The sequence below is a fragment of the Nicotiana tabacum genome, chromosome 22, assembly GCF_000715075.1.
Source record: "Nicotiana tabacum cultivar K326 chromosome 22, ASM71507v2, whole genome shotgun sequence".
Classification (NCBI taxonomy): Eukaryota; Viridiplantae; Streptophyta; class Magnoliopsida; order Solanales; family Solanaceae; genus Nicotiana; species Nicotiana tabacum.
In genome coordinates, this window is record NC_134101.1 from 17,271,249 (window position 1) to 17,297,410 (window position 26,162).

Below are 26,162 nucleotides of genomic sequence, written 5' to 3' on the forward strand. Positions count from 1 at the left end.
TTTCTGTAATTAGATTTGTAGATCATAAAAAATTCATTATCAATCTTTTGACTTGTTAAAAACTCTCTTAATTAATTATATTTCAGAAATTGAAAACAATAATATTACGTCATGAAAGTGAATTTGATAGAACCTCTCATCCAAAACTTCTACATGTTATAATTTTTGTTAGGTCTTCATTATTGAATTCTTTATAATTGTTTCTTCAAATCTTGATTTTTTATTTTATTTCATTTGAAAATAATTTTTTCACATTTGTAAGTGATGAAACTTATTAATTAATAGTTAGTGTTTAATGAATAACAACTTATAAATATTTATATCCATTAATGTTCTTTTAGTAAGGATTAGAGTATTGAATTAATTTTTAATTTATTAATAGCTTATTGGAAGCATATAATGCTAAATTTATTAATTGTGAACTATTCCCTTAAAATTGTATTAGTAAATAATTAATCTGCAAATATTTTATTAACAAAATAAACGGTTTAATCAATCACGTTTTTAGGTTAAAAAGGGGACTCTTAAATCTAAAAGAAGTGCAAAGTGTTTCAAATTTTTCCAAATGTGTATTTGCAGTGTATGTTTTTTTCTTGTCTGTTTTCCTCTTTGTAATATTCGTTTTCTTTTAGCCGATGTGGCTTAGAAGTCTTATTAATGTGAATATGCAATGTTTTTCCTTAAGCTTTTAAACCTAAAAACTGTATTATGACGTGTCACTATTTTTCTTTTACAAATATGATATATTACATAGTTCAAATAAAGAAAACTCTAATATAGAAAATTTTGTTGATTTAGAAGTCCTAAATATTAGAAAAATAACTAAATAACTATTGTCCTAAATATTAGAAAAATAACTAGAAAGACTATTTTGTCCAATGTGAGATCTATTTTTTAAGGGTAAAAAAAGGCGAACGACATTTCGCTATGGGTTTTTGTGCTTTTTATATAGTATAGATATAGATAGATAGATAGATAGATAGATAGATAGATATAGATAATAAAATAAAACTTAAACTAAAACTTTAGTTGATTTAAAAATTTTAATATTAAATAAATAATTAAATATCGTGAATAAAATTTATATCTAAAAATATAAAATAATTAATAAAGGAGATAAATCAATATTAAACTAACATTGAAATCGTTATCAAATGCTCATTCCTAATGTCTATATACGTTGAATAAAGGAGAAAAATTTACAAACAAATTGTTTGAATGGTATAAGGTCAACTTAATTAATTACTCGTTTAAGTAAAATGTTAAAATTAAAAGGTGACTACTACCTTAAGTCATAATGTTAACTACACACATTTATAAGACAAAAAAGTTTTGGTGGGATTAATCTACATAATTAAAATATGGAAAAATTTACTAATAAGTCAAATTTTAGTTAATTTTAAAGTCCTACATATTATGAAGTTAATTAAATGAATATTCCTAAATATTAGAAAAATAATTGAATGACTATTTTGTCTAGCGTAAACTTTAATTTTAAAGGGTAAAAAAGGTGAACGACATTTCGCTAAGGGTATTCGTACTTTTAATATAATATAAATATAGATAAATAATAAATAGATAATAGATAGATACATAGATATAAATAAATAAATAGATAAATATAGATACAGATACAGATAGATAGATATAAATATAAATATAAATATTAATATTGCTAGCTTATTTTAGATATAAATTATCGAGATTTAAATAAAAAAATTCTCTTCACACAAAGACTGACACGTCACCTCGCCATCAACCACGACCATCATACCAGGTACCCCGCACTCCCACCCCTAAAGACACCGTACCAGTCTTTCTCTTATCCCTTTTTCTTCTCCTTTTTTACATGTATTTAAACAGACTCTGCTTAGCAACGCAAACATATTCATATCCACATTGTTATTCAATTTTCTTTTTCCTTTTTCCATCTTGTTGACCTTTACATGAACAATTATTCGGATTAATAAATTAGGAAAACAGTCCCATTCACATTCGGTTTGCCGTGTTATTTGATATGAATATTCAACTTAATTCATAATCTATTTAAAGATCGGCTTGTGGCTAATTTTCTTAGAATCACATCAAAGTTTCAATCTTTTATTTGTTGAAAATACATACCTTCCTTATTTGAAAAGATATTCATTAATGGCGACTGCTATTGGAATGCTGGGAAACGTTGGGGGTTGCGGCTCTGCATCTGCGTCTTGGATTCGTTTGAAAAACTGCTCAAAGAAGAAAACGAAGGGTGAGAATGTTAGATTTGGGGTGTCTTGTGTTTATTCTCCTTCTGTGAGTGATCCTTACAAAACCTTGAGAATTAACCCTGGTGCTTCTGAATCTGAAGTCCGGAAAGCTTTTAGACAGCTCGCTCTTCAGGTATCTTCTTTCTCCTTGCCTAACTTGTTTCGGGTGGATTCAGGATTTAAATTTAATGAGTTTAGCTTTTAAAATTTTTAGTATTATATTCATTCAAATCTAATACCTTATTGAGGTTTTAGTACATATAAATTTATACTAAAATTATAAGTTTAGTTTGAATCCGTAGCCGACACCGCTGCTTGTGCTTATTGGAACTTGGAAGTAATTGATGAAATAGTGGAGGTGGTACAAGTTGATCCGGACATCACAAATATTAAAAATAAAATTCTTTTAATGGAAAAAAGGGTGTCTTTGTTATTTTTTTAAATATTTTGGTGAATTAGTAATTGCCATGGAATATTTGCTTTCTGGGAAATTATTGCCTTGTAATCAGGCTATTGTTAGTTTTCGTTTAGGTCTCCTCTGCTTATTAGACATGTTGAATAACGTTAATGTGTTTGATTGAATTTCAGTATCACCCGGATGTGTGCAGAGGAAATAATTGCGGCATCCAATTCCACCAAATCAATGAAGCATACGATGTAAGTTTTCGTCCATCTCGTCAACTATTTCTGTTTGTCCATTTTTATTTTTTTATTTTTTTAATAATTAAATATGTTTTTTTTCTTCCTTCTTTTCCTATTCTTTTTCTCAAACAAACGTGGTTAATATGTTATTTTTAGCTCTAATACAAATAATTAAGGTTCTTTTAGTGAATGCAAGCACGATAAAGTTTAATAATTTCATTAGCACAAGCTATCTACCCTTTGTTTTGCGCACCCCTTTGTAAAGCAGAGAATCTAGGAACCAGATGAAAGAAGGCTTGGGTTTTTGATAGTGTAGGTGTATTTTTTTACTCCGTACTAATCTATCCCTAATACTAATAAATAAAGTGAACCAAAGATTCAATGGATATAAAAATTTTATTCCGTAAACAAATACTTTAAGTAGGTATCAATCACTTCATCCTTGGATAATCTAATCTCGTAGGGAACCAGTACCCACTATTTTAGGCAAAAGGTCCTTGTCACCTTTTGTCGAAAGTTGAGGAATGCCAATTACATAATATAATAAATTAATAATAATAATGTCACTATCCGTTTCAATTATTTATCATACGTACTAGAACTTGTTTGCGTAGGTCCCTTTTTTAATAATTTTGGAATTATTTTAACTTCTCCATTATTCAGAGTCTCCTTAATAGTACTAGTATTATTTTTCTAATGGGTAGGTTTTTTGGTGCAGGTTGTGATGAGTAACTTGAGAGGTGAAACGAAGAGGGCAGAAATGGAAATATACGAGGAATATGAGGATGATGATTCCATGAGAGGAGTGAACGATCCAGATTGGGACATGTGGGAAGAGTGGATGGGATGGGAAGGAGCTGGCATTCGTGACTACTCTTCTCACATCAACCCTTATATTTAATCTTTAATCTAGACCATACTTACCTCGACGGGGTCAAAAGGTCTATGGCCTAGGCTGGACGGCCCGAGTGGTCGAGCCTACGTCATATTTTTTGTTTTAAACAATCTGGACTGCAGTATTTCTGTTAAAAAAGCCCGTCCATCCATCTATTTCAACTGAAGATGGTTCGTGATTTCTGTATATTTTCGATGTAAAAAGTGTAATTATTTTGTACATATATGGGAGTCTCTCCTCTGTGATTATTAATATCAACTATGACGATATGATAGACAGATGATATAATATCAATGAGAACTTATATTACTGGTTAATTTTGTATCAATCTTGAAATAATTATGAAGATTATGGCTTTGAGGATTTTCTTTTAATTGTTGAGTTAAGAAGCTTACTCAACAAACGCAGTATGATCCAATCTTTTTTGCCTATGTAAATATATTGTATGGGTTGAGTAATGAGTTATATAGTCCAACTTGTTTAATTTTGGTTTGATCACAATTGACATCTTTAAGGTGCGAAGATGTGGATTTGGTCGACATTAGACCGGCTACGGTCGCATTGAATCGATATATGGTTATAAGTGACATAATCAAAGTTCGTTTTGGTCAAGATAAGTAGAATAATATTCTTAAGTTTGGATAAATTGGACAAATTACGTTATAGTCAAGATAAGTAAAATAATGTTCTTAAGTTTGGAAAAATTGGACAAATTACACTTTTACGGATTACCATTGACATCTCTAATTGAAGATAATCTACACTTAATACACTCACTCTGGTTATTTAAGAAACTAATTTGTGTGTTAATTTTTATCTTAGTTATGGCTATTCAGTCGAACGATTTCATGGAACATGAAATTAGAAATTAGCTGAACTGAAACACACCACAAAAAGTCTCTTTCGGACTTGAAACGACAATAATAGAAGTGTCTCTTTCTGGTAGCAGAGCCGGTGGGGACTGAAGGGTTCTTTTACTACTTTATCAGACTTCATAACATAGATGTCATTTTCTACCAATAAACAAATTCATTGCCATGAACAATTATTGATTCATTTTGTAACACATTGACAACATCATTTATGACTTTTGGTGTTTGGAATACACAAACCACGTAATGGATATCTAGGCTATGTTGGGACTTTTTCTCCTTTATTTTATCAATTTTTCTCTCGTTAAAAATTAGAGAAGAAGCTCGAAGAGGTGGTAAAATTATAACAAGAAAAAAATGATACTCAATTGATTGTTGATAAGTCAACGGATGAAAATATAGAGAATGCCAACAAATTTAATTGCATATCTGTTTCAGTACTATTTCACTGCTATGTCCTCATTTTATATTTCGTAAAACGCATCATACTAACAAAAATGAAAAAGACGCATTCAAATTATTACCTAACGATAAGTAATATACGGATCATATTTGCAGTAGTGTGATGCATCCGTTCAGCCTTACATTTTGCTGATGCGTATATGGACATGAGATATGCAATGATATTCCATTTTTGACAAGAAAATCACAAAACAAAGAAAGTTTAATATATTCAGCACCGCCATCATATTACAAAGCTTTTATTTTTGTGGAAAATTGAGTTGAGACATAAGAATAAAATGATTTAAATTTTAAAAAAGCTTCTGATTTACGTTTTAAAGGAAACACTCATATATTTTTTGAATAATCATCAATAAAAAGAATATAATAACGGAAGCCTGTAAAAGATGCTACGGGAGATGTCCATATATCACTATGTATCAACTCAAATGGAGATTTCGTGAATGATTGAGATTCCACAAAAGGTAATTTATTGTGCTTGCCAAGGTGACAAGCATTTATTTTCTCTAACTAATATAGCAAGAATGGCAACGCTTGGATGGCCTAATCGTTGATGCCAAAGATTTGGAGAACGTCGCATTGCTGCAATAGCTCGATGAACCGCACCAAAAGATAAGGAAGAAAATGAATAAAGAGGGCCTTGGCTATTGCACCGTAGAAGAATTTTCTTGGTCTTGAGATCCTTAATAAAGAAATCAAAAGGATCAAATTCAATGGTGCAATTATTATCCGAAGTAAATTTACGAACACTTAGCAAATTACTTGAGAAATTAGGAACAATAAGAATATTCTCTCTCGGTGTATATTAGCTTAACATGCGCCTACCATGGGTAAGAGAGCTCGTATTCCATCTCAAAAAGCATTAATGGTGAAGGAGGTAGTTGCTTCACAGAGTAATGCTCAACGAGGAATCAAAGGAAAGGTAGCAACAAATGAAAATTCTGGAAGTAAGCAATCGAACCCTAATTTCAATGAAACAGGACCAAAAATACTGAAAAATGAGAAACTCTAGCAAATTGAAGCAATTCAAATATGGAATGAGGTTCAACAAGCATCCACGAGCAGCAATCCAATAGTGCATGTGAGTAATGGAAGGAAATCATGGGTAGATGAGGTCGATGAGGAGACTGAAGTGCAGGGGAAGAAGAGCTCAGTGTGGGATAACTTCGATATCACAAAAGTATCAAATGTTGGGTATAAATTTGGAGTATGTTCAACCTAAATCAACAGGCGAGTTTACTTTTGTTAAAATTAAACTGGACGACATTAGTACGAAAATTGATTACAGGGGAAATGTTGTCATCTGCTATGTGCTTGGGGCTCATCCACCGTTTGCCGTGATACAAGGTTACATACATAGGATGTGGGGTAAACATGGTATAGATAGGATAGCAATGCTAAAAAATGGGGTAATTGTTATATAATTTGATACAGCAAGGGAAAATCAGGAGGTAATTGAGGGTGGCATCTATCATTTTAACAACAAACCATTCATTGTCAAAGCTTGAACACCTGATTTGGAGTTCACTCGGGAGGAACTCCTTACAGTACCAATTTGGATCAAATTGCCAGCATTGGACTTTAAATATTGGAGTCCAAAAGGACTAAGTAAAATAGGGAGTTTGGTTGGTAAACCACTGATGGTTGACCATAACACAAAGAAGATGATTGATTTGAACTTTGCTCGACTGTTAGTGGAGGTTGAAATGGATGCTAAACTACCTGATGTGGTGATGTTTAGGAATGAGAAGGGTAATCTAATAGAGCAAAGGGTTAGCTATGATTGGAAGCCAACACTTTGTACTCATTGCTTAAAATATAGACATGAAGAAGGTGTATGCAGACTAAAGAAGCAAGCTCCTAAGAATGAACAAAGGAACAAGGAACATACAACAGACACTCAGGTGGAGAAGCAAGGTCAAGTGCATAGTGAGAAGAGCAATGAAGCTCAGAAAACCAGTTCAAATGATATAAGGAGTAATAAAGGACAAGTAACTTTAGGAAGAACACAACAATATATAGCAAAGGAGCAAGTGGTAGCAAAGGAAAGAAATGCAGAACCAAGTTGGTAAATACCTAATAAGTATGGCAAGACTGTGACAAGGCAGAAGGAACAAATGGAGAAATCCAACTCATTCCAGATTCTTAATAAGCAGGAAGCTCTCAACCTATCCATGGAGAAGGGAGAATGAAGCAGTGTGGGTGGTCTAAACATCCCTAATAGTGGGGATAATTAGTCTACTAAGTTGGAATATTAGGGGGTTTAATGCCCCTAATAAGAAAAAGAAGATAAAGCTCCTTTGCAATGAGGAAATAGTAGGCTTGATAGGCCTGCTGGAAACAAAAGTTAAAAGGGAAAAGATGGGCCAACTAGCAGACAAGATATTTGTTGGATGGAAGTTTGTAACAAATCTTGATTGTCATTACAATGGTAGAATCTGGGTCACCTGGAGACCAGATTATTACCAGATTATACCTAGAAGAAAGACAACTCAATTAATAACATGTGAAGTACTGCATATCCCTCTTCAACTATCATTTGAAGTAACCTATGCGTATGTTTTTAATACAAAAGAGGAGAGTAAGGAATTGTGGGAAGATTTAATTACTCACAGTAGAGAATGCAGTAAACCATGGATGGTACTGGGTGATTTTAACTCAGTACTGAATGCAGAGGATAGAATAAGAGGGAATGAAGTAACATGGGCTGAAGTGGTGGATTTCTATAATTGTGTTGTGGAGTGTGGTTTGATGGAACTACATGCACAAGGGAATAGATACACTTGGATAAACATGAAGAGCACAGAATTTTTTCTAAAATTGATTGAATTTTTATTAATGAGCAATGGTTTAATACTATGCTAAATGCAATGCAAGATTTTGGACAGGGAGGATAAGTGATCACTGTCCTGCAAAGGTGACTTTTGTCAATGAGAGGCAAAGAAGCAAGAGATCCTTTCAATTTTGTAATGTGTGGACTCAACAATCACAATTCATGAACATAGTCAATGAGTGTTGGAACTATAATGTTGAAGGGTACAAAATGTTTAATATAGCGAGAAGATTAAAAATACTAAAGAAGAGATTAAAAGCCTTAAACAATCAGGCATTTCATAACATAGTGGCTGAAGCCAATGAGGATAGGAACACACTCAAATAGGCTCAAATTCAACTGCAGAGATGTCTTACTAGCCTAGAATATCAACAAGTTGAAGTCAATACATACCAAAAGTTTAGACAATTATCTTACTTAGCTGAAGTGTATTTGCAGCAAAGGAGTAAAGTAACATAGATTAGATTGAGAGATGACAATACTAAATATTTCTACTCAGTAATCAAGCACAAGAAACTGAAACAGGCTACTACTTAGGTCAAAGATAGCTCTGGTCTTTGGCAAACAGATCCTGATATAATTGCTGGTATGTTTGTTGACTAATATAAAGATCTATTAGGGAGGAAAGCAATAGAAAGAGTGCAAGCTTTTGGTAGTATAATCAGGAATGGGAATAGGTTATCAAAGTCTCAGCAACAAGATATACTGCAACCTTTTTCTGAAAGAGAAGTCAAGCAGGCAATGTTTCAGATTAACAGCAACAAAAGTCCCAAACCTGATGAATTTAGGAGTGGATTTTACAAAGCAACCTGGCCATTGTAGGAAGAGACATCACTGAAGCAGTTCAAGAATTCTTTCAAAATGGAAATATCTCAGGCAAATAAATGCTACTACCATTGCCTTGATACCTAAAGTGGAAGCTCCAGAAAATGCAGCTCAATAAAGGCCAATTTCCTGTTATAATATTCTATACAAGTGTATATCTAAAATGATATGTACCAGGTTGAAACCAGCAATCAATCATATAGTAGCAGATAACCAGTCAGCTTTTGTATAAGGAAGGTCCATGATGCACAATGTTTTGATATGCCATGACTTACTAAGACACTATAATAGGAAGACAACTCCTAGATATGTAATGAAAATAGACCTCAGAAAGGCATATGACATGATAAGTTGGGAGTTTTTGGAGGAAGCTTTAAGAGGATATGGATTTCCTGAGAAATTCATCCATTGGATCATGGTATGTGTGTCTACTACTATGTTCACAGTCAAAGTTAATGGTGAAGGCCATGGTACTTTGTTGGAAAGACAAGATTGAGGCAGGGAGATCCCATTTTTCCATTACTATTTGTTCTAGTAATGGAGTACCTTTCTAGAACCTTAAAGACAATCAATAGATTACCTCACTTCAGGTTCCATCCAATGATCAAAGAGATTAAGCTAACACACCTCATATTTGTAGATGATTTGATGATATTATGTAAAGGTAATGTTAGCTCAGTTAATAGAGTAATGGAAGCCCTTGATCACTTCAGTAAAGTATCTGGTTTGATTGCCAATATGGAGAAATCTAGCATCTTTGTAGTTGGGGTTGAAGAAGGTATCAAGGACCAACTACTGGAAAGAACAAGATTTACTCTTGAAATTTTTCCTATCAGATACTTAGGACAGCCTTTATCTCCAAGTAAATGGAATAAAATGGATTGTCAAATGTTGATTGGGAAGATCACTCACAGAATCAATGTTACCTACTCTAAGCAATTGTCTTATGCAGGAAGACTTCAAATAGTAAATGTTGTGCTCTTCTCTATACATAGCTTCTGGGGAATATCTTTGTTTTACCACAAAGTGTGGTAAAAGGAGTAGATAGGCTATGTAGGGAGTATTTGTGGGGTAAAAATGAGGGGCAGAAGAAAGTGGCACTGGTTGCATGGGAAAAGGTGTGTTGTCCAAAAAAATTGGGGTGGTTTAAATATCAAAGGGTACAAAGAATGGAATATAGCCTCAGTAGGTAAACTACTATGACAACTGGCATTGAATAAGGAATCCCTATAGGTAAGTTGGGTTCATGGAGTATACATGAAAGCAGATCATGACATATGGGCACATACTCCTACTATATATAGTTTTTCGTATTGGAGGACGCTAAACTCAATCAAAGAATTGATGGTACTCCCATGCAGATATGTTCTAACTACATGAGGGAGATATTCAATCACTCGTAGCTATCTTGCTATAGTTGGCCAACAACAGAAACTAAAGATTGCAGATTTAGTTTGGACAGTTGTAGCATAGCCTAAACACAGGTTTATTGGTTGGCTTGCAACACTAGGGAGACAACAAACTAAATATAGATTGATTGGGATGCAATTACAGGTTGATAATATATCATGTAATTTGAGTAATGAGGATAAACTAGAAATAAAGGACCACTTGTTTGTTGAATGCAGTAAGACAAGATATCAACCTGTGGTTAGGACAGGCAGTACCGGCTGCAGGAATCAAGCAAATGCTATAAATGATCAAACGAAAGAATTGAAAACAATTCAAAAAAAAAGTGGTAGCTGCAGCTAATGTAGCAGTGATATACCATACCTGGAGAGCTAGAAATATAAAAAAAAATTCAAGGAAGAACTGTAAATAGAGCAGAGGTAGTTACACAAATTAAGAGGGAAGTTATAGAAAGGTTAGAGTTACTTCAGAAGTCAAAGAAAGCACAAAAATGTAGGAGTTTAGTTCGACAAATTCTTTGTACTTAGCTGGGTTTTTTGTTGGAGGCCTAAAGTCTGTGGTCAGATTTAGGTGCTCTATAAGTGTAATTGTTTGTTGTTGTCAATGGTAATATTTACATTGTTATAAAAAAAAGAATATTTTTAAGAGAAAAAAAAAGTAGAAGGAGTAGATATAGTACCATGACAAGTGTATGAAATGGGAAGTTGAGTACCATTGCCTATAAAAACTCGATCAGTACCATTGTAAGGAAGAACTGAAGATACACTACCAGGATTTAGGATCATGTGAGAGGAGGCTCCAGTATCAATATACTAGTGTGCATCGCTAGGCATGGCTTAAGAATGAGTTGAAGATTATTAAAATCAAATACAAATGCTTTAGAACCAAGGGATGGACATTCACGAGCTGCATGATTATATTGAAAATGAAGTTGACATTAGACAATAGCATGCATGTGGGAAAAGGGAAAAGGAGAATGAGGAGTAGGCCTGAGAATGGATGGAGATCTAGGGTGAGGAAAGAGATTTGGAGAAGGGGTAGAAATATTCTTATAAAACCCAGGACTGTTATGACCCCTACCACGACCACTATTTATATTTCGACCCCCATTGTTATTCCTACCACAACCATGACCATGACCATGAGAAGTAGAATGTTGCTTTGCAATAAAAGCAGTAGCAGAGAAGTCAGGATTAGTGGCAGAGAAATTAGATAATTGAGCCTCATGCAAAAAGAGCAGAGAATGTGTCTCTATAAAAGATGGAAGTGGGATTCTAGTAGAAATGGAAGTACTAATTGGCATGTAATCAGAAGAAAGGCCATACAAAATTTAAAAAACAAGATCCGTTTCTAAAATCGGATTACCAACGAAGTTTAGAAAATGTGCAATTGTTTTAAGCCGATGCACATAGTCATTGATTGAAAGATCACCTTTCTTAAGGTTATGACCCGGCCGGTCGTTTTGAGTATTACAACCTCATTTTCCCATTTACTGCTTATTCTATGTTCAATTATAATTATTTGGCTCGTCGGAGAGGGTTCAAAATGAATTAGAACACTTAGTTCCAAGATTTAAAGCTTAAGTTAAAATAGTTGACCGGATATTGACTATATATAAATGAACCCGGAATAGAGTTTTGATGATTCCAATAGCTCCATATGGTAATTTTGGATTTAGGAGCGTGCTCGAAAAATTATTTGGAAGTCCTTAGTTAAATTAGGCTTGAATTGGCTAAAATAGAAATTTAAGTTTGGAAGTTTGACCGGGGAGCTGACTTTTTGATATCATGGTCGGAATTTGATTATGAAAATATGAATAGGTCTGTTATGTCGTTTATGACTTGTGTGCAAAATTTGAGGTCAATCGGACTTGATTTGATAGGTTTCGGCATTAAATGAGAAGTTAAAAATTCTTAGTTTCATTAAGCTTGAATTTGGGGTATGATTAGTGGTTTTAGCATTGTTTGATGTGATTTAGAGGTTTGACTAAGTTCGTATGATGTTTTAGGACTTGTTGGTGTATTTGGTTGAGGTCCCGGAGGTTTCGGGTGAGTTTCGGATGATTAACGGATCAAATTCGGACATAAGGAAATGCTAAAATTTTTCTGTTGCTGGTGTCTTCGCACTCGCGCATGAGGGACCGCAGGTGCGGCTCGCAGAAACATGAAAATTGGTCGCAGAAGCGACCTGGGGAAGGCTGGCTGGGAGGCTCGCAGAAGCGGCCCAACTCGCACAGAAGCGCGACCGCAGATGCGGTTTGGACGTCGCAGAAGCGACCACTGCCGGACAAGACTGACTCGCAGATGCGAGCTTCTTTCGTAGAAGCGGAGGCCGCAGATGCGACTATGTGATCGCAAATGCGGAAGACGCTTGGCAGAAGCTTTAAGTTAGGGGTTTCGCTATTTTTAGCTATTTTCGGATTTTGAAGCTCGGTTTGGGCAACTTTGGAGAGGAAGTTTTTCACACAACTTGGGGTAAGTGTTCTTGACTCACTTGTAATTATATTTCATGGACTAATCTTCATTTCTCGCGTATGATTATCGAATTTTCAAGAGAAATCGAAGGAAATTTCTATAATTTCATAAAACGAATTTTCGAGTTTTGAATACTGATTCGGAGTCGGATTTGAGTTAAATTAGTATGGTTGGACTCGTGGTTGAATGTGTATTCATATTTTATAACTTTTGTCGGGTTCCAAGACGTAGGCCCTACGGGCGACTTTTGAGTGTAATTTCAGATTTTGTGAATGAAATAGTATTTTGATATGGAATTAATTCCTATAATTTGTGTTGGCTGAATTAGATTATTTGTGACTAGATTTGAGCTGTTCGGAAGTTGATACGCGTAGAATGGAATTTCTGGAGCATTGTTTAGCTTGCTCAGCATTGGATTCGGTTTGTTCGAGATAAGTATCTCTTCTAATCTTGGAGCTGAGGGTATGAACCTTGATTATACGTGTTATGTTTTTGGTGTTGAGGTGACGCACATGTTAGGTAACGGGCGTGTGGGCGTGTACCGTGTGAACTTTGACTCCGTTATTCCTGTGGTATTGTGTAGTTACCTGAACTTATCTGTAATCATGAAATCTCTACGTACTAGAGTTATCGAGTTGTGACTTATGTTAGAAATAATACTTAGGCAAATGTTGGTATTATTGGGACCCACTGAGGTCATTTCTGCTGTCGAATTATTTGTTTAAATTGTAACTTCATACTCAGTCATGTTCATTTATTTCATATCATCTCTCAGTCTCTGTTGCTATTTATTGATTCATCATATCATCATTTTGGGCTGATTTCTTTTCGACATTGTGAGCCCGAGAGACTGAAGAGATTGATAACTAAGTGAGGCCGAGGTTCTGATGGTGAGGATATTTATGGGATCAGGATGCGCGTCACAGCATGTTTTATTGATGTATACCATGATTGGCTTGTTGTAGTGCTTGGGATGAAGGAGCCCCTCCGGAGTTTGTACACACCCCCAGTAAGCGTCGGTACCTACTGAGTGCCGAGTGCCGAGTGATTGGGAGGATTGAGTGACTGTGAGGACTGAGTGACTATGAGGACTGAGTGAATTGATACTCTAAGAGTATGCATATGGTTTTATCACTGAGTTGCATTGCATTCGACATGCACACTTGACATACAAGCATAGAGATGCATTTTTTCTCATGTTGTACGGTATCACGTCATTTATGACTTCTCATACATATTTATATGTAAGTATAGAGATGTAATTTCCTCATGCCATTTAAAAATGAAACATTTATCTGTTGAAAGCTTTGAAAAAAATCACAGATCTGAGACTTACTCATACTTTGGTGATTTCGGCAAAAGATTTGAGTTTTACTGTTATAATTGAAAAGAAAATATTTATTTTCTGGAATTGTATACGAGCTAAACATTTTATTATTGAATTATTACTGGTGTTACTTTCTATATATATTTTTTTATGATATATTGTTGGCTATTGGTGTTGAACCCTGACCTTTGTTCCAGTTTGTCACTACTTTCAACCTAAGGTTAGGTTTGTTAATTATTGAGTATATGGGATCGGTTGTACTCATACTACACTTCTGCACCTTGCGTGCAGATTTTGGATGTTGACGTTGCTGTACACGGTGGATGTTGGATCTGAAGGCGTACATGTGTTCTAGTCATTGCTGCCTCTTGTTCATGGTAGCCTTAGATTTAAAAAAATCTGTTTATGTACATTTCGAAGAAGTGATGTATTTATTTCATACCAGCTTTGTAATTTCCAATCTTAGAAGCTCATGATTTGTACTACCTTTCCTTGGAAATTGTATTAGAGTCAGTTAAATATTAATGGAAATGGTTTGTTGTTAATTGGCTTACCTGACGGGTTGGGTTAGGTGCCATCACGACTAGTTGGATTTTGGGTCGTGACAAGGTGGTATCATAGCTCTAGGTTCATAGGTTCTATAAGTCATGAGCAAGTGTCTAGTAGAGTCTTGCGGATCGGTATGATGACATCCATACTTATCTTCGAGAGGCTACAAGGCATTTTAGGATAATTTTCCATCTTTCTTTCCTTATTGTGCAGAATTGATTTAGCTTAAAGAATAACTCCTTGAATTCCATTCACACATTCGTGTGCGCATGTGAGCGCTCGGTATCAGTTGTGCATCGCCAGCTTGTGATTTCAAGGATGACGTGCGAGATGTGTATTCTGTGTTTTGGTGATAGGCCAGTCTGGAGGACTTGAGGCCAGGTTTAGACCGCAGCTTAGACCCGGCAGTTTCAGTTGTGAGAACTTGTACATTTGGACCCATATTTTCACGACCCAAAATCCCACCATATGCGTCGTTATGGCACTTAGTCTCTAAGACTAGGTAAGCCGATTACAATTACATTTCGAACACATTTTGTTTTTTAAATAGATAATTTAATATAAGTGTCGAAACCAAAAGCGGAAACAAATATAACAACCTCCCAAGACTGGTAATACTGAGTCACGAACTCTAACTGAATACATGTAATGATCTCAAGGATCGAATATAAAATACTGTTAGAACAAGAGTTGACAATACAATAAAATAGAAAGACTCCAAGGGACTGCGACGATCAAGCAGCTCTACTTTAAATCCTTGCGATCACACTCTAACCTCTGCCGAATTCGATATCTCCAATATATGGCTCTGCACAAAAATATGCAGAAGTATAATATGAGTACACCATAATCGGTGGAGTAGTGACGAGGTACAGTCAAGACACTCATTAGTCAAATAACCTGTGCAATATAGTAGTATACAATAGTACTGAAAAATAACTAGCAGTGATAGCAACAAAAATCAACCAGTGATATAAACAACAAGGCAACAAGAACACCATAATTATTGCTCAAACGAATGAGGAACACAAGTACAACCAATTAATCAAGTCCTTCAAATATAGATCTTTCACATATAATTCTTTCGAATAAATACCTTCCGAATATACTTCTTTCAAATAAATATCTTTCGAATATAAAATTCTTTCAAATAAATATCTTTCGAATATACTCCTTTCAAATAAATATCTTTCGAATATAAATTCTTTCAAATAAAAGTCACTCTGTGACACCTCATTTCATAATCATAAAACATGGGTCTCAGCCCACTTTCATATTTTCGTAACACGGGTCTTAGCCCACTTTCATGTTTTCGTAACATGGGTCTCGACCCACTTTCATATTTCCACGGTACCTCATGCCCATATTTCTATCAAAATCGCATGGACAACTCATATGCCAATAATAAAAATCATCATATTTTCTCCGACACCTCGTGCCCGCATTTCATATCACTTTTGTACGGACAGTTCACGTGCCAATAACATAATCCGCCCGGTAATAGCCACAGGCTCACAATTTCAACATAGATCAGACTATTATCAAGTTTACCGAAACAACAAGACAAGTTGGCACAAGATATACAAATAAACACAAGAAAAATCACAACATCACATGAAAATTACTAACGTAATAACCCCACATCATCACATAAACATTACCAACACAGTAACCTCACGTTATCACAAATCATCCCTGACAATAGCCACCCTTTATTTCTCCTATAGCCATCATTATCTCTCCTATAATAGCCTCAATTATCCCTCTGCACTGACAACATCAATAGCCACCCTTATCGCTCATATAGCCACCCTTATCTCTCCTATAATAGCCTCCATTATCCCTCTGCCCTGACAATATCAATAGCCACCCTTATCGCTCATATAGCCACCCTTATCGCTCTTATAACCACCATTATCGCTCTTATAATAGCCTCCCTTATCGATCCGTTTAATAGCCTCCCTTATCACTCCGCCCAAACAATATCCCAACACACATAACAACAGTGAAATATCACCCTTATGCCCGCATAATGTCAACAATGGGATGCCACCCTTATACGCCGCATAACAGTAAACAACAATTCACACAGAATATTATCACAACAACACATCATCATCAACTCGTATTTACAAACTGCCCATAGGCCACAACCATTCCAAAGGTACAATAAAGTCAATTAATTTCCCAATAAATAGTCCACGGCTCAACACAATGTATATAAAATCTCAAAAATAACTACAAGGATGGGAAAATAACTCATCATAGGACAACACCATCTTTAATCCAAAATTTAGATAAATATATAAATGCCTCAATTTAAACTTATTTAATTAATTATTTGCAAATAAAAAATTCATAATGTGATTATTTCCAAGAAATATCAAATCAACAAACACACGAAATTCACATAAAAATCTAAGTGGCAATCACACCAAATTATCATATAAAATACAAACTCGACAAACAAGGAATGAGGTATGACAAATCAAGGATTTACTAAGTTCCAACAATTTTCCAATTTAATACATAAGGGCGTCTACGAATTTCAACCGATATAATTTGTACATATAAGCCAAGTATGTACTCGTCACCTCGCGTACATGGTTTTTCATTACACAATTTTCATATAAGACTCAATACCTAAGGGGTAATTCCCCCACTCAAGGTTAGGCAAGATATTTACCTCGACAAAACTAAGTCAATGCTTTAAATGATCTTCACGAGTGAAGCCACCTCCGGACGACTCAAATCTGAAATTCGCCCCTTAATAATACTACGATAGTCCACCACACTAAACAAATTTCAATCTACAATAATGCAACACAATTGCACCAATATTAGTAACAAATTTCCAGATTTTTGGTCATTTAGGCATTTTAGCAAACACCTAGAGTACATAGCATATTACTACCTCTAATAATGGTATTTCTTCATCCAACAACCCTCCTTCCTACCAACAAGAGATACTAAACCATCCTTTGTCAACAAACAACCTTCTTTAGCACCATTAAAATCATCAATGAACTCACATCCACCCAATTATTGCTAATTAATTCATTACAAAATCTCTACAACACCCAATAATCTAGTTTAAGTATTTATGGCTCACAAGCACCATCCAATAAGTGTTAATACTTATTTTTTGCTCACATACTCATAATAAATCCATACATATAAGTCTAAGGGTGAATGATTACCTTGGAAGAAATCTTGCAAAACCCTCCTTTTAGTTCTTGAAGAAATTTCTTGAAGATCTAAGTATTTTATATGTAGATTTCATCAATACTAGTATAGAAATGATGGAATTTCATAACAAGATAATGGGGATTGCTTACCTTGAAGAAGAGAGGAGTTGGTGGTCTTGAGTGAGTGGAGAAGAGCTCCAAAATTCATCCAAATGAAGTGAGAAAAATGAACCTCGAAATTGTATCTATAGGCACAGATTTCTGGGTTTCGGATGCTGCCCCGGATGCTATGGCAGCACTTCACTGCCAGCTCTTCTTTTGGATGCGGCCCCGGATGCTTCGCATTCGCAGTCTCCTCTTCCAGCCTTTGGTAATTTGGTCATAACTTCTTGTAAAAATGTCCAAATGACGAACGGTTGGAAGCGTTAGAAACTAGACTCGAATATCTTTAATTTTATAGGTTGTACATCACATAACTCCTTATATATATGTATATACCGTCGTCCTAAGTTAGGTATTGTACAGAAACATAACAAATCGATCTGGAATGACCTCAAATTTTGCACATAAGTCGTAAATGACATAACAAAGCTATTCAAATTTTCGAAATTGAAGTCCAAGCCCGATACATCAAAGTCAACTCACGGTCAACATTTTTCTTAAAATCCTCCATTTTCCAACTTTCGCCAAAAATGCGTCGAATTGTCCTACGGACTTCCAAATCCAAATCCAGACATACGCCTAAGTCCGATATCACCATACAAAGCTATTGACATTATAAAAATCCCATTCCGGAGTCGTTTGCTCAAAAGTCAAACTCCAGTCAACTCTTTTCATTTAAGCTTCAAAAATAAGAATTATTCTTTCAATTAAATTCTGAATCTTTCGGAACCAAACTCGACCGCACACGCAAGTCATAATATATATTATGAAGTTGCTCGGGATCTTAAGTCATTGAACGGAATGTTAATTCTCAAAATGACAAGTTGGGTCATTACACATATGTCCGGTAATATCCCCATGAGTGGAATTTGTGGCTCGATGAGTGATTGAATGACTATATAATAAGTATGATATGACTATGAGATGTGTTCAGATGGGTTGAATGTGACGAATAAAGTGTACTTGTGACTCAAGAGTTTGCTATTGGGTACTTGATTTCTGTCTTGATTTGACGCATAGTCTCGAGTTGTGAGTGTATTGAAGGATCTTTCACGTTGTTAAATTGTGGAATAAATTAAATTCTCATGTCTTGTCAATAAGTTTGGACTCAGAAAGATTAAGTGATTGCATAGTAATTGTGACTGCGAAAGGGTATAGAAAGATGCCAGTTTGAGGCCAAGCAGGCGGGTTATCACCTGCGGGGTAATTTACGGATGTGTGATCCTTATAATGATGAGTGGAGGGTTTCTTTTCTACCAGCGGAGAGTATGTGTTGAGATTTGAATTTGAATCTAGGTGAGAAAGTTGACCTGAGTATCAAGAGAATAAATGCGATCTTAGCGTATGATTGAGGTATTTTATCCTTGGTGTTGCCTGAGCTTGAGAAAAATTTTCGTTGAACTGACTGCAGTATTATGGCAGTAATAGAGTATGAATATTATGAGCTATCAAGTGTTTTAATCCATGGCTTTGAGCCAAGTGGGGGAGCCTGCTATTGACAATTCAATTTCATCATTATATGTTAAATTTTAGTTTTGTTCTAGACATACTTGTGGGTTAGTCATGACTTGTAGAGGTTGAGATCGAGGATGACTCGAGTAAGGAAAATTTCTGAATACGGGTTACATTGCACTTTATGGAAATATGAAAATCATGGAATGATTAAGTTGTTATTTTGAAGAATGTAGTGCGCACAAAGTATGAATTTGATTAATGGTGTTAAGGCAGGATTACTTATTTGGGTGTTGTTGTGCTAATGGGGCATGCGTCTTTTGGCCCGTCTGGGAGGTACAATTTGGATTTGAACAAAGTGGGTGACTCTCGAGAAAGTTCCAATGGGTTCGAGGTTTATATATAGCAATTGAGAATTTCTCCGAACTTGTGTATGGATAAAATTTGAGATTTGAATCTGATGGTGCCGGGACTTACAGTAATTCTGTATGACTATGGATTCTATAATCCAGTATAAGAAAGGTAAAAGAACAATTTTAAATTCAAATAAGGTATTTTCAGAGTGGGCATTTCGGTTGTGGTACTTATGGGGGTGTTTAAGAAGAGTACAGTGGCTTATGGGCCTTAGGGCGGTGTTATTTTATGCTAGAAGGTCTTGTAGTAAGCTTTGGGTAAGGATCGTAGTGTTCTGACAAGGAGAAGTGTCAACTTGAGGGTAATTCAGAAGAAACTCGGAGAAAGTAGGACGACTGGATAGTAGGCTGGACCAGTATGATAATGTTATGATCTGTTCTTTGGGTACCTATGATGTGGTGAGACTTTACAGATATTTTTGTGGCAATAATCTTGGGTTTGGCGACTTGCGTGACTTGGTTAAGTTAGAGAGATTCAGTTATGATGGTCTGGTAATGTGGAAATGGGTTTCGAAGAGTTCTCGATGATTTCTATCACGGTTCGAGGTAGATATTTCCTACTGGCGTGAGGAACATGTTGCGTATTGGGATTTTCTCCTGGATGAGATCAAATGAAAGGTTCCTGGCCAATTGAGTATGTAGTTTGCTAGTGATCAGAGTTGATTATGAGATTCTCGTACCTTTTCATATGATGGGATGATAGATGCGGTGTGTTGTGTAGGATTGAGATTTGCATGTGCAATGTCACAGTTCAATTTTGAAGAGAAGGTCATGAATTCTTAGACAACATGGATTGTTTCAGATGTTTAGATGAATGCTATTACTACTTGGTATTACCTGAGAAGGGTGTGCATTTCAGAAGGCGCATTGTGTTTTGACTTACAGATGCTTTATTAGTATTGTGATGCTCGCATGGTTGATCGACTGCTGATATTCAAATTTTGCTATGTGGCACAGAAGAATTATAAAAGTATTCCTCGTGGGATGATCGTGTATGAGAGATGTGTTAGACATTCGGACGATGGAGTTGGGATTAGATATGGTGATTCGTGTGTTCTATGGATTTAGAGACTGGGAGTTTTGAGGAGCAGATTGTTTCGTGGTTGTGGACTGTGAATTTGTGGCCAAAGCTAGCCAAATGATAGTATGCATTATGATTCAGTCACTGTTGACCTTCGGGGGGTTATTTATCTATTTGTGGGTGACCAGAGTTGATTTGGGGTCCACTGGTAGGCCCAATGAGCATGTGTATTCTACATTGGGTCGGATTTGTTGACTCCAAATAGCTATTGTTGAGGGATGTGGCATTCGGTTAGAATTGATTTTATTCGTATCTGATATGTTTTATGTTTTACTCTTCCATGCTATGAGTGGTTGTGATTCGTTGGTTATATGTAGACATGATGCAGTTCTGTTTGGGCCTTATAGTGGAATTCGAGCGAGATGGTGATTGGGGTGTGGAATGGTTGATTGCGCCTTGGTTATGGTCTTTCCGGGTTGTGGTATATTGTGTCATTGGCTTCTCCAAGGTTATGGTCATGCACTTCGTGTACTTGATGTTGAATTACGTGTAGTTGTTGGTTTTGAGCATGTTAGCTGGAGGTATTTCATATGGACCAGTGTTGAATGGGATCATGCATTGCCGCTGGGATACGTTATGATCCTTTGTTTTAGATTGGTGTGTTTGGTTCTACTATGTATGATGGGTTGTAGCATTGCGATTGTGGTGATACTTGTTGAAGTTGCCAGGATGGTTCTCTCATTTGAGTCGTTTTCCCCGATTAAGTATATTTGAATTGTTACTTGTTGGTGCACAGATTGCACAGTTGTGGTTTTAGATTGTGTTGGTGTAGCATGTCTGTGGAATAGTTGTGTTTGATAATATAAAGTCATTGGACCTGGAATGGGTACTATCAGGTTTGATTACGGTATATTCGGGAGGATAATATTGTAAGTCAGCTTAGAAAGTGATTATGGTTCTGGTTGGGGCGAGAGAGCTCCATGACTTGTTGATCCGATAAGGGGTGATAAGACTCCGCGTGTTTCTTTTATCATCAGCAATGTACGAAGGTTTTGGAATGAGGTTTGGCTTGATATAGGGTTTAATACTAGTACTTGGTTGGTTTGGAGTAGTTACTGTGATCGGGAATGGTGCTGCGAGCATACGAGTTGTGTAATATGTTATGTGATTATATCTTGAGTTATGGCTATGTCTTGATACAATTTGTTCGGACTTATATAGTATGTAGATGTGAGATTCGGGTCTTGAAAAGAAATTCTGAATGTTGGAAATTGAATCCCAAGGATCATGGGCTAAGGTTGAATTAATGACTTCTAGTGATATTGTGTTGTCAGGCCTATATAGAATAGGGTGACATGGGATCACCCCCGAGTATGTTATAGTAGGGTGGAACAACGATTTAAAGTCTTAGGAACAACTCTTGGCACGTTCGAGGATGAACGTATATTTAAGTGGGGGAGAATGTTATTACCTGACCGGTCGTTTTGAGTATTACAACCCCATTCCTCCATTTACTGCTTATACTATGTTCAATTATAATTATGTGGCTCGTCGGAGAGGGTTCAGAATGAATTAGAACACTTAGTTCCAAGATTTAAAGCTTAAGTTGAAATAGTTGACCGGATGTTGACTATGTGTAAACGACTCCGGAATAGAGTTTTGATGATTCCAATAGTTTCGTATGGTGATTTTGGATTTAGGAGCATGTCCGGAAAATTATTTGGAAGTCCGTAGTTAAATTAAGCTTGAATTGGCTAAAATGGAAATTTAAGTTTTGAAGTTTGACCGGGGAGTTGACTTTTTGATATCGGGGTCGGAATTTGATTCTGAAAATTTGAATAGGTCTGTTATGTCGTTTATGACTAGTGTGCAAAATTTGAGGTTAATCGGACTTGATTTGATAAGTTTCGGTATCGAATGAGAAATTGAAAATTCTTAGTTTCATTAAGCTTGAATTGGGGTATGATTCGTGGTTTTAGCGTTGTTTGATGTGATTTAGAGGTTCGACTAAGTTCGTATGATGTTTTAGGACTTGTTGGTGTATTTGATTGAGGTCCCGGGGGCTTCGGGTGAGTTTCAGATGATTAACGGATCAAATTCGGACTTAAGGGAATGCTGGAATTTTTTTGTTGCTGGTGTCTTCGCACCTACACATGAGGGACCTCAGGTGCGGCTCGCAGAAGTATGAAAATTGGTCGCAGAAGCGACCTGGGGAAGGCTGGCTGGGAGGCTCGCAGAAGCGACCCAACTCGCGCAGAAGCACGACCGCATATGCGGTTTGGACGTCGCAGAAGCAACCACTGCCGGACAAAGCTGACTCGCAGATGCGAGCTTCTTCCGCAGAAGCGGAGGCCGCAGATGCGACTATGCGATCGCAAATGCGGAAGACGCTGGGTAGAAGCTTTAAGTTCGGGGTTTCGCTATTTTTAGCCATATTCGGATTTTGGAGCTTGGTTTGGGTGACTTTGGAGAGGAAGTTTTTCACACAACTTGGGGTAAGTGTTCTTGACTCACTTGAGATTATATTTCATGGACTAATCTTCATTTTTGGCGTATGATTATCGAATTTTCAAGAGAAATCAAAGGAAATTTCTATAATTTCATAAAACGAATTTTCGAGTTTTGAATACCAATTCAGAGTCGGATTTGAGTGAAATTAGTATGGTTGGACTCGTGGTTGAATTGGTATTCATATTTTGTAACTTTTGTTGTGTTCCGAGACGTGGGCCCCACGAGCAATTTTTTAGTGTAATTTCAGATTTTGTGAAAAAAATAGTATTTTGATATGGAATTAATTCCTATAATTTATGTTGGCCGAATCAGATTAGTTGTGACTAGATTTGAGCTGTTCGAAAGTTGATACGCGTAGAATAGAATTTTTGGAGCATTATTTAGCTTGCTCGACGTTGGATTCAGTTTGTTCGAGGTAAGTAACTCTTCTAATCTTGGAGCTGAGGGTATGAACCTTGATTATACGTGTTTTGGTGTTGAGGTGACGCATATGTTAAAGGTGACGGGCATGTGGGCGTACACCGTGTGAACTTTGACTCCATTATTCCTGTGGTATTGTGTAGTTACCTGAACTTATCTGTAATCATGAAATCTCTACGTACTAGAGTTATCGAGTTGTGACTTATGTTAGAAATAATGCTTAGGCAAATGTTGGTATTATTGGGACCCACTGAGGTTATTTCTGCTGTCGAATTATTTGTTTAAATTGTAACTTCATATTCAGTCATGATCATTCATTTCATATCATCTCTCAGTCTCTGTTGCTATTTATTGATTCATCATATCATCATTTTGGGTTGATTTCTTTTCGACATTGTGAGCCCGAGAGACTGAAGAGATTGATAACTAAGTGAGGCCGAGGTCCTAATGGTGAGGATATTTATGGGATCGGGATGCGCGCCACAGCATGTTTTATTGATTTATGCCATGATTGGTTTGTTATAGTGCTTGGGCTGAAGGAGCCACTCCAAAATCTGTACACACCCCCAGTGAGCGCTGGTACCTACTGAGTGCCTAGTACCGAGTGATTGGGAGGATTGAATGATTGTGAGGACTGAGTGATTGGGAGGACTGAGTGACTGTGAGGACTGAGTGAATTGATACTCTGAGAGTATGCATATGATTTTATCACTGAGTTGTATCGCATTCGACATGCACACTTAACATACAAGCATAGAGATGCATTTTTTCTCATGTTGTACGGTATCATGTCATTCATGACTTCTCATCCATATTGATATGTAAGCATAGAGATGTATTTTTCTCATGCCATTTGAAAATGAAACATTTATCTGTTGATAGCTTTGAAAAAAATCACCGATCTCAAACTTACTCATACTTTGGTGATTTCGGCAAAAGATTTGAGTTTTACTGTTATAATTGAAAAGAAAATGTTTATTTTCCGGAATTGTATACGAGCTGAACATTTTATTATTGAATTATTACTGGTGTTACTTTCTATTATGTTGTTATAAACTGTTGTTGGCTATTGGTGTTGGACCCTGACCTTTGTTCCAGCTCGTCACTACTTTCAACCTAAGGTTAGGTTTGTTACTTATTGAGTACATGGGGTCGGTTGTACTCATACTACACTTCTGTACCTTGCGTGCAGATTTTGGGTGTTGATGCTGTTGTACATGGCGGGAGCTGAATCTGAAGACGGACATGCATTCCAGTCATTGTTGCCTCTTGTTCATGGTAGCCTTAGATTTATAAAAATCTGTTTATGTACATTTCGAGCAGATGATGTATTTATTTCATACCATCTTTGTAATTTCCAATCTTAGAAGCTCATGATTTGTACTACCAGTCTTTGGGGAGTGTACTAGAGTTTGTTAAATATTAATAAAAATGGTTTGTTATTAATTGGCTTACCTGGCGAGTTGGGTTAGGTGCCATCACGACTTGATGGATTTTGGGTCGTGACATTAAGGTTATGAAATTGAACCTTGAGTTGAAGAGCTCGAGAACTAACTTGGTCATGGAATAGATGCTCCATTTCGAGCCAAGCTTCTCTAGAAGTAAGAGAATGATTGGGACGAAGAATAGCTTGAAGGATTTCTTGAGAATTGGTTGCTTGAATCCAAGACAAGACAATAGAATCAAGTTGAACCCATTGTTGGTAAGCAGGATTGAGAGTGGAGTTACCATCTTCTGTAATAATGGTAGATGGTGGATAAGGAAAGCTTCCATCATTAAGTCATAAACACCATAACCTTGAAAACCGGCAAAAAGAGTTTCCGCCATAACATGTAATTACTATAGTCTAGTACAATAGAAAATAAGTTTTTGATGTTAGACACTGAAATAGCAATGTTGGACGAGGGAGACAGAGAAGATTGATCAGTTTTGATTGGAGATGAAGCGAAAATTGAGGAAGCAGAAGAAGCCATCGAGAAAAAAGAGACCAAAGCTCTGATATCATGAAACAATGTTATGCTTGATAAAACCAAAGTACAATTATAGTAGGATATTTATAATAACAAAACAAGCATAAGAATAGGATTGATCTATCTTAAGATAAATACAAAAGATATACACTAAATAAATATGTTATCAGACATAATAGAAGATGGGGATTCGAATCGCATGGAGGAAAAAGATTAGGTGATTTCTTTATATTTGTCTAAATTTCGGCGACAAACTTACTTGATATTTATAAAAAATGCATATAATTTTGTATAATCAATATATAATGTATGTATACCGACTAGAAAAAATAAATATTAAATCTGATCGGTTATTTGTGTAACAATCCCTTTCAATACCCTTTCAATACCACTATTATTTAAAACAAGGAGAAGAAAAAACGTATCTTTTATATTCGGAAAAAATATATGGACACTACATTAGTTTATTTGTCATAACTGAAATTATAGT

General features: G+C 35.9%; 1 protein-coding gene across 1 annotated transcript; it reads left to right on the forward strand.

Annotated features, from left to right (window-relative positions):
* The first annotated feature begins 1,871 nt into the window (after window positions 1–1,871).
* On the forward strand, window positions 1,872–4,100 carry LOC107824592 (chaperone protein dnaJ 8, chloroplastic-like). The gene is made up of 3 exons (XM_016651393.2): window positions 1,872–2,379; window positions 2,835–2,903; window positions 3,607–4,100. Exons 1-3 carry the CDS (start codon window positions 2,149–2,151, stop codon window positions 3,787–3,789), a joined length of 483 nt encoding a protein of 160 aa, XP_016506879.1. The 5' UTR covers window positions 1,872–2,148; the 3' UTR covers window positions 3,790–4,100.
* The last annotated feature ends 22,062 nt before the right edge of the window (window positions 4,101–26,162 follow it).

What these genes read in the sequence shown, in the direction of transcription:
- LOC107824592 (XM_016651393.2), top strand. Translation starts at nt 2,149, where the DNA reads ATGGCGACTGCTATTGGAATGCTGGGAAACGTTGGGGGTTGCGGCTCT. An exon ending in TTAGACAGCTCGCTCTTCAG is followed by an intron (nt 2,380 to 2,834) that starts GTATCTTCTTTC and finishes ATTGAATTTCAG; the next exon opens with TATCACCCGGATGTGTGCAG. An exon ending in AAATCAATGAAGCATACGAT is followed by an intron (nt 2,904 to 3,606) that starts GTAAGTTTTCGT and finishes TTTTTGGTGCAG; the next exon opens with GTTGTGATGAGTAACTTGAG.